Source organism: Aulonocara sp. 'chitande type north' Nkhata Bay, linkage group LG5 (genome assembly GCF_057382095.1).
Source record: "Aulonocara sp. 'chitande type north' Nkhata Bay isolate Kocher_YH1m ecotype deep benthic linkage group LG5, A_spYH_male_GT1.1, whole genome shotgun sequence".
Classification (NCBI taxonomy): domain Eukaryota; kingdom Metazoa; phylum Chordata; class Actinopteri; order Cichliformes; family Cichlidae; genus Aulonocara; species Aulonocara sp. 'chitande type north' Nkhata Bay.
The window spans coordinates 11,387,348-11,396,850 of NC_141348.1; the positions used below are offsets into that span (position 1 = coordinate 11,387,348).

A 9,503-nucleotide genomic window follows, 5' to 3' on the forward strand; every position below is an offset into this window, starting at 1 on the left:
ATGTTTCAAGGATGAAGACTCTTTGTTTCTTTTTAAAGTACACAGTTGTTTTGAAAATGAAAACCTTTAAGAGGATCTCTGACCTGAAGCAGAGCTGCAAGCAGGAAGCACATGATGAACATTGGCGTCATGGCAGTGTGACCTCCCTGCAGGAGGTGGATGGTGTACAGGAAGAGGAGGTGACCTGGGACCACAAGGCTGACCAGGACTCTGGCTGATTTGGAGTTCACATCTGAATAAACATGGAAAGAAAGTCATAAGCGACTGTTCAATAGGTGCACATTAAAAGCCTATTCCCATGTCTCTCTGGCTGATAGTTAGTCGACTGACTTTTGAACCATAACCAAGCAAACATGGCTGAAACTCAACTCACATGTAAATAGTGTATTTGTTCAGTATCTAACCTGAAGAGAAGAAGGTAGCACAGGGTCCAGGACACTTCTCACTCATGTTGAACGGAAGAGCTCCGGGAACACTCCAGTAGTGGAGGTAAGTAGACATCCTGCTGGCCTGGATGGCCACCAGATTTCCCCCTACACCTGTGTGGATATGAACAAGTCCTGAGCATAGCTGATTGTGTTTGACATTTTAATAAAAGCAGCAATAACAGGACAAAAAGCACAACTGCTTTCCAAGATTCCACTGAAAACACCAAAGAAAGGGTGGTGTTGCTGATGACAGGAAAGCACTGCTCATTCAAAGTGACTTTGTAACCACTGCGTTGCATTTTATTTATGTGTTAATATGGCTGTATTACTGTGGTATTTGCAAACATGCATATATCATAGAGTGCATTACAGTCATCACTTGTTAAGCCACTGTTCCCTTTTCATCTAAGAGTCACACGAGAGGCTGAGCAGGCACTGGAGAGTTAACAGAGTTATCTTGGAAAAATAACTCACCGTCCAACAACTAATTTTGCTAGGAATCTATTCAGCAGTTATTCCTACAGCAGGGTCTCCCGGGGGCTTTCTTCTCTGAATGTCTGGAAAAGGCATACTCATTGTTGTGCCATATTATTCCCAATGCGGCTCACCCCTTGGGCTGATGTCATTAAAAACAAAACCTCCAGGATTTGCTGAGCTTTGGAGCACATGGCTCATTTGAACAAAAAAATGGAGGAGTGTTTCTGGTCAGCAAGGCTGCAGAGGAGAGCTCTGAATTGGAATGCAAATGCACTTCCTGTACTGGGATGGCAATACATGCAGGAGTGTTGGGTAGCACTGAGGTTGGCAGGGATGCTGCGGAAATGAGAGCCAGTGAATGCATAGTTGGCATTCTGATCAGGCTTGTGGTTTATGTAAAGACCATTGTTATTCCTCTCTACTTAGTATGCCGCTTTGTGGACAGCAGGCTGGCCACAAAGCAAAGATCTAGCCCACTTTGACAGGAAGGAGACTCCTTGAAATCAGCAGCACATTAATGTCTCATGATTGAGTAAGCCCTCAGATTTGAAGCCCTTTAAAAGCAAGGCTCAGCTTGCTTACCGCCTCGCTGTCAGGGTGTGGACACAGCAGGACTTATAAATGATGGGATTAACTGCTGGGCTCTTGCAGGCTTCAACAATTTCCACATGACATCAGTTGGCTTGATGTTTTGGGTTTTTTTTTTATTGATAGCAATTAAGCTAACTATGAACTATTCTTCAAAGCTGAGGGCGGATGAAAATACCATAAACCTACATTCCTGCTCTCCATTCTCCTTCAGAAAACATGCCAGCTTTATTTATTTATTTATTTTTAAACACACATAGAAGATATGCCACTAATTGTTTCACCATAATCAAACAGATATCCCTGAAATGTCTCAACAATCATTAGATGGATAATGCGTCCCTAATGAGATTTGAAACATGATAAACAAGCATGCTGATGTTGCCACTGAACTGCTGCAGACGCGTTTATGAGTGTGGTTATTTTACTTAATGGAGCAGGATTTAGAATCAGGCTGAGTCAGTTACACCATTTTACAAAATTAGGCAGCATGCAAAACACACAATAACATTAGTGCTGTTGCATTTACCTCCCACTGTGGGGAAATAATTATTTGATCCTCTGCTGAATATAAAAGTTTGCTCACTTCCAAAGAAACAAGCAGTTTTGCATTTTTATGGTGAAAGACAGAATATCAACCAAAAATCCAGGAAAGACACATTACATAAAAGTAATAAAAGAAGGCTTGGGAGAAAGTGCTGTGGTCGAAATCGAGCTCGAACAACATCCCCACAGTAAAGCACGGAGGTGGAAACATTATGTTTTGGGCTGTTTTTGATCTAAGTGTACAGGATGACTTTTCAGCAGGAATCCAGGGGTCATGTACTGTAAAATATTAGATGAGAACCTCCTTCTCTCAGCCAGAACATTGGATGGGTCTTTCTGCACAACAATGGCCCATGAAAACACCAAGGCAACACAAAGAGTGGCTAAAGCAGAAGCTCATTAAGGTTAATGAGAAATCAGTCGTATAGAAGGGGACTGAAGCTTCGGGTTACCAGTTTATAAAGCACCCGGTCACAAAAACAGTGGGCTCAATGCCCTGTACTTGCCAGTAATGTCATGAAACGCCGTGTGGCAGGAAGGAGATGAGGACTCAAAGTGCAGGACTCACAGACTCAAGAGATGAACTCAAAACCACAGCTTTATTTGCTGGTCACAGAAAAACAGCCATACAAAGTAAACTAAACTGGGAAACAACAAACTAAAATTCACAGGGAGATCCACACAGCGTGAGGAACAACACAACACTGACTCAGAGAAACACCGGGTTTAAATACACTGGGAAAGTAACGAGTGGAATGAGACACAGAAGGAGGGCACAGCTGGGAGAAATCAGGACTGACGAGACAAGCAAAGCAAGACGCATTCACATAAGACACGGACCTTCAAAGTATAACAGGAAGTATCACACAGAGACGCGAACTTGACACAGTGGAGACAGCAACTAAGAAACACAGAGACATAAACCATAAGGCAGAGGACTCTAAGAACTGAAAGACACAGAGGGAAACTCAAACATGCAGACACAGACTTACACAGAACAGAGGGGACACAGAGAAACATGAAGGGCAAGGGATCGAAACTAGAAACCATAGAATAACTCACACCAAGTACAATAACACAAAAATCACAAAGAACTAAACATGCTGGGTCAGGAGACCCAGGACCCTGACAAGTAAGGGCTTTTCCACCAAGTACTAAGTCATGTTTTGCTTGGGTATTAAATAATTATTTCACTCAATGAAATCCAAATCAATTCATAACTTTTATTTATTTTTGTTTCTGGATTTTTGTTCGGTGTTCTGTCTCACTCCATTAAAATTAAAGCTTTCTCTCAAAATTTAATAAATGCTGCATAATAAGGTTTAAAATGTGCATTTCAAACCTTATTATCCCTCACTTATTAACTGTTTGCATGAATGCTCTGCAGGGGAAATTAAGAAGAAACGGATAAATGTCATTTTTTTTCTGCACATATCTGCACTGGCTGGTTCTTCTTTTACTCACCATTGATGACTGGAGTAAACACTGCCATACCCTCAAAGTTTGGATTGCTCACAGTTTTATCCAGAATCAAACCACCAATACTGGGGAAGAAGAAAAGACACGATACATGTGAGTTGCACCTATTGCACTCCTACACTGAAAAGGAAGTGACACAGTGATCTGTGACAGGTCGCCTCACCTGCTGATGGACATGGCCAAAATGACTGGTTGCCAGCCTGACTTTAGGACCTCTCTGATTTGAGGAGAGCGACTAGCAATAATGACCCACACAGGGACGAGGAACAGGAAGAAACCACACACCACAGAGGGCAGGTACCATATGTCTGCAGAGTAACATTGTAGAGAATAAATCTTTCAAAAATATTCCACAAACTCTTCATGTACTAAAAAAAAAAAGATTGCTTCTCTTTATCTTTGAGTCTTTTTTGAGAGGGAGCAGGGATTGGTGAAAGAGCAGACTGTCAGAATGTCTGGCATCTACTTCTGCTGTAAGCATAAAAACTAAAGAATAAGAGATGGGATCTGCTGCCCTCTCCTGGCTGAAACACTTTGCTAATAACTGGCTGTAATGACTTAGTTAACCTGCTTTAACGACTGCTTTATATCACAAAAAATGCTCTAATTGTAGCTGCGATCTTGTTTCTTTAAACGTACAGAATATTGAGACATACTGTGTACTGAAATGGTGCTTTTATAATGTTATATATGACCTCTGACCTCTGTAAAGGAAGAAGAGACTGCTGACCCCAGCGAGCAAAGACAGAGTGATGAGGTCTCCCAGGCTGGCAGCGATGGGCGTGGCCACGTTATCTGGGTTGATGCCCACCTTCCTGGAGCCGATGATCACTGCCACCATCACTAACCCTGAAACCAAACACAGCATACCAGAGATGAATTCCTCCATGTTGTGTTCTACATTGTTTCTTCCTCCAGAGCAACGAGGTCCTTTGTCTGACCTAGAGACAGTGCGGCAATGAAAGCAGTGGTGACACTGCTGGCACACAGGGCAGCAGCCTGGGTAACATCCACTCTCCCTTTGGTCAGACCTCCAAGACCTACTGCTGCAACTGCTGCCAGGAAACCAACCACTGTGGCCTGAGCCTGAGGAAGAAGGACAGAGCAAAGACAAGGAAACAAAGCAATGAAAGAGCAAGTTTGATTTCAGACATTTTATTCTTTTAACTAAAATCTCACCAAATGTGCCCTGTGAGAGTAACAAAAATGCTTAAAGATTCTGATTCTATTTCCATATTTTCCTTCTTCGAATCTACTACAATAGCTCTGCATGACTTCCTTGTAAAAAATAACCTTGCTTAACCTTATACAAGGCCTTTGAGCAGCCCTGTGTTCTATCAGATGAGGAGATTTTCTAGCTCCTCTCCCTTTAAGCCAACTCTCATCTGATTGGTGCCCACAGATATTTTTGCACATGTTTTTATAATACAGTTATATGTTTCGAGCTGAAATGTTCCTGTTAAGGATCCCCCCTCTGTCATACTATATCAAATACAACTTCGTACCTACCCTGATCATTTTTAACACATATAAGGGAGAAAATAAGGAACAGCATCCTATAACATTTTCTCCATAACAGTTAAAAGATAGATTAATTTGTATTCCATATTTTATTAGGCATGTTTATAAATCCTAGTATTAAACTCTGTGGTAGCAATAAATATATCAGTGTCAGGACCACTTTGTGCCTGCTTTTTCCATCTGCAATAACTCATATTGTACAGTATGGGGACTCCCTGTTCCTTTCACAGGCACTTGTGAAAGGCTGAGTGTAAGGTGAGGAAGAGGGCGATACCATGCCGACCTCACAGAACAGTGGAGGCATCACTGACATGACATTAAGTGAGAAATACAGTGAACAGTGTGAATTGGAGGAGCTCTGGGGAAGGGAAGTGGGTTGCAAAGCAGCTTGCAGAAACAGGAGTGCCTGTCTAGAGGCTGAAGCAGCTGAAATTGTGCACCTATGTGAAATTTGCCACCAGGTTGCATACAGGGGCATCAGCTGAAGCACTGACTTTACATTTCACAGTATCCTTCCATGAAATATATGAAATGCTAAATACTTTGAAGAGTGCTGGTTAAATATCTTCATGCCGCTCGCACTGTGTACACTGCAGAGTGTATTTTCATAAGCAGACACTGAATTAAACCAGTTTTGGGATTTTGTGCTTCAATATCTGATCTGATCTCCCATTTTTTAATCATCCCCGACTGTTATCATGTGTGGTTAATTGGCTGAGCTACATTAGCGTCTTGAAAGGGAGGACGATCTAATCACCCCAGCAAAGCTTTTTGAGTTTAAGCGGATTGTCACGAAGCCAGCAGCGAACCGGCGAAGTGATGGAGTGTGTTTTTAATGGGATGAAGAGTGCGTTGTGCTGCAGTGTCACCTGAATGAGAGCCAGATTACAGAACACCATCCTCCACTGCTGCTGGGCCTCATCCATCTGCCCTGTGTTGGCCTGTGGGCACAAACAGGTTTACGTAATCATATTGCTCCATCGCACAGTCTCGAGTGTGAATGTGTAAAATCAATGCTCACTGGCAGACAAGATTATTTATTAGTACAGTCTAAATCCTGGAAAGATTTGATAAAGAAAATCACATGTGTTGATTGTCAATTCTTGTTCAATGATGCTGTATCAATGTCAGTTTATCATGTAATGTTTTAAAGGTATATTTGTGTTAAAAGACTAGGTGTGTGAGTGTGTTTCCACCCACTGCTGTTGACAGTCTGGATGCCAGTGTCATTTCCAGATTCCCCTTCAGACCCACGAGGGCTGGCACCAAGATAAACACCTCGGAGATCTCCTTGAACACCTCCCAGTGCTAAAATAAACAAAACAAAAAAACGGCACAGTAAAGCTACTGTTTGCTAAAACACAGTTGGCCCCTTATTTTTTAAACTGGTCACTCTCTCTTTCCTTTCACCACTTTTATAGGTGAAAAACACAGCAAGTGATCTCCTGGAGCTTTGTTGAGGACATGCCGGTTCTATCTGATCAAATCACTCATACACACTCCAGATTTGTGGTCTAATAAATACTAGGACTGCAGTGGGTGAGTGGTCACTGTGTTCTTATCTAATCACATTCTTTGTGGTCAGATAAGCACCAGTGCTTTCATATGAAGAAAGCAGCAACATTAATAATTTCCAGGGGTTGATGGATTATTTTTGGCAGTGGGAGAGCTGACTACCTCAGAGTAAGACCCCTGCATTTTCATAAATATGGACACGCTCAAACCAAGTTTAACTTCTGGTTTAATTAATGTTTACAACATTAGTCCAAAGGATTTTCTCCCAAGCTAATTGACACAACCTTTAACAAAGGTTTGTTATGGTGTTTAGCTAAAACAGGCAGCCAGAACATTGACAGTACTCTGCAGCATTTTGCATCATACAGCTACACTATCAACATGCTGGTAAAACAGTTGAACTTGTCTGTGTTAGTATATTACTCCGGATTTTGGATTTATGGGTTTAGGCTGTGTATGAATATTTAGGAATGGGTGTATGATTTATCTCATAGTAAATTTAGAACAGCATGTATCCAACTGCAGCAGCACCAGACGTCACGGTCTGTTCAGTCTTTCAGTAGCAGCAGCAACTCAGAGACTAAACTGGATGTGAAGACTCCTCATTTATTTAAACAGAACAATGGTTCAGTCCACTTAAAAGCTTACTTCATTTTAAAAGTGTAAAAGTATGTAATATGCTTCAAATGTTCGTTTTTTGTATCTTTCATTTAGTCTTTAAAAAAAAAGCTAGCAAGTAAAGTGTTGCCTGTAAGACGGCCATCGCTGTTACACGTGACCAAGTGACATCATTCATTAGTTTTGGACTTTGGATTTGAATATTGTGGCCTCAACTTTAACATATTGGCTGCCACTTTATTTCTGTTTTGTGGAGCAAGAAATAACCATAGTTGTGTGAGAGGGTGGAGTACAAATTACCAGCTAAGGTTAGCTAGTAGCTATATATATATATATATATATATATATATATATATATATATATATATATATAATACATTAGAGCGTTACCTAGCCTGAAATGTCCACTAGCAATCAATAATCAGCTTCCTTTGTGGACACAGCGTTAGGTGTACAGATATCTGCTAATAAATAAAACTGAATCCTTAATGGAAGACGGCTGATCTTCATATTTCAGCCTACCACTAACATTTGTTCCTATTATTTCTGTACATCTTGGTTTGATTGCAAAGCATACATAGGGAATGACATAATCACCTCTTTCATCCTCACTACTGACCATTCAAGGTTACATTAAACACTGTCACTATAAAACCTGTTTTACAATCATACCTAATTAGAAATTAGTGTATACAATTTAACACATTGATAATAATTAGTTTCCATACTTGCACAACATCCATGACTATTCCTGCTGCCACCATTCCCAGACCAGACACCAGGTAAGGCAGCAGGATTTGGGCTGCAATGATCCATGAGTTCTCTGGCAGGAAGCTGCGGGCTGAGCGGGTTAGTTTGCACTTGAAGCCCCTCAGCTTCTTCCCCTGGAAACGAAACTCCAGAGCCAGATGGGTCACCACCATGGCTGATCCCTGTTAACCCATCCCTGCCTCGAGCTGAAGTGTTTCTAGCGAGGAGTGTCCACAAACTCAGCTTTCGAGCTGAATCCGTGAAGGCTAGTTTGAAAAGAATGTAACGATCCACTTAGAGTAAGAAGTTGCAACCAGGACAGAGAAGATTTCCTTTTTCCAGACTGTTAAGTTCTTGTGACAAAAATCCAGGCTTGCCGTTAAGTCACAGGTGATGAAAAACAATGCTTAAAGAAGAAGTAAACAGTGCTTTGCCCTTCACCTGTCACTCCAGGACTGGCAGGGCAGCAACACAAAGTGCTTTTGCAAATGGTGGACTAGCCAGAGGAATGGAAACTTTCATCTACTTGAATGGACCACTCACACAATCACACAATCACACACACAGGACCACTTGACAGCAGGTCTGCCAGGCCTCTTCTGACACTGTGCTACTGACAGACCATCACACACACGCACACACAGACACACACACACTCTCCAGCCACACACATGCCCCCTGTCTTTCTCTCCTCACGCCTCACTCTTCAGCAGCCGGGCGGCTGAGGCGGAGCGCTGGAATCCCGGCCTCTCACGGGGCCTGAAGAAGGTCCAGGTCCTGTGAGACAAGGACATCCAGAAGGCCAGCAGCTTCTTCTCAGCCCTACTGTGCTGCCACTCCTTCTCCCTCTCTATCTCCTCGCTGCCGTGCTGTTGCTCTGTGTGAGCCTCACTGCTTTGGACCACCTTCTTCATTTTAATCTATGGGACGCCGCGGTGTCGGCCTAGGCTGCGCTGATGGACGGTCTGACGTCTGAGGCTTGTCTGAGGAGGCAGGGTGATTGTTGTTGTTCTTCTGGTAGGGCTTCCCTCGTCTTCCAGGTGGATCGATGAGTCGTGACGTTTTCTGTGATGGTGGCAGTCACAGAAAAAGCGCACACGAGTGTGTGTGCAGGCGTGATGATCAGAAAGATGTCTGAGTAGAAGCAGAAGTGACCAGGCTGTATCAGGACTCTTCTCTCCTCCTGGTCTGTTTTCAGATCAGTTCAGAGGAGACTGCAGATGTGCTCTCCCCCTCTTTGATAGCTCCTCCTTCTCCTCACACTCTGAGTGGGTGACGCACTCAGAGCAGCAGGTGCTGTACCTGTCACAGACACGTGGTGCTGCTGCTGCCTGCGGAGGATGCAGTGTATCCTCTTTGACTGGAGGAAGCACACACACTGCCACTAACTGATATTTACAGTCTGTCAGAGATCATTACGTCACACCTTCTTATGTCATTTGCTCTTCTGTGTTACACAAAGTAATCATTAGCGACGCATGGCACAGCAATAATAATCTGCTGTTTCTTCATGTGGATAAACTGCTGCTTTAGGTGGAACAGAAAGATGGAAATAGGGCAAGTTCTGCAACTTTGTGTTTA

The 9,503-nt window shown here is 42.7% G+C and overlaps 1 protein-coding gene across 1 annotated transcript in view; it reads right to left on the reverse strand.

Annotated features, from left to right (window-relative positions):
• Positions 1-9,120, reverse strand: part of LOC147329893 (solute carrier family 41 member 1-like) — a 12,758-nt gene extending 3,638 nt beyond the window's left edge. Inside the window, exons 1-9 of the mRNA XM_086291294.1 lie at positions 7,901-9,120; positions 6,240-6,347; positions 5,909-5,980; positions 4,460-4,604; positions 4,221-4,367; positions 3,682-3,826; positions 3,504-3,583; positions 405-539; positions 84-232 (exon numbers count right to left, since the gene is read on the reverse strand). Coding sequence (XP_086147420.1) covers positions 84-232; positions 405-539; positions 3,504-3,583; positions 3,682-3,826; positions 4,221-4,367; positions 4,460-4,604; positions 5,909-5,980; positions 6,240-6,347; positions 7,901-8,095 — 1,176 coding nt within the window. The 5' untranslated portion in view covers positions 8,096-9,120. The remainder of the gene's footprint in view (positions 1-83; positions 233-404; positions 540-3,503; positions 3,584-3,681; positions 3,827-4,220; positions 4,368-4,459; positions 4,605-5,908; positions 5,981-6,239; positions 6,348-7,900) is intronic.
• Positions 9,121-9,503: the final 383 nt, after the last annotated feature.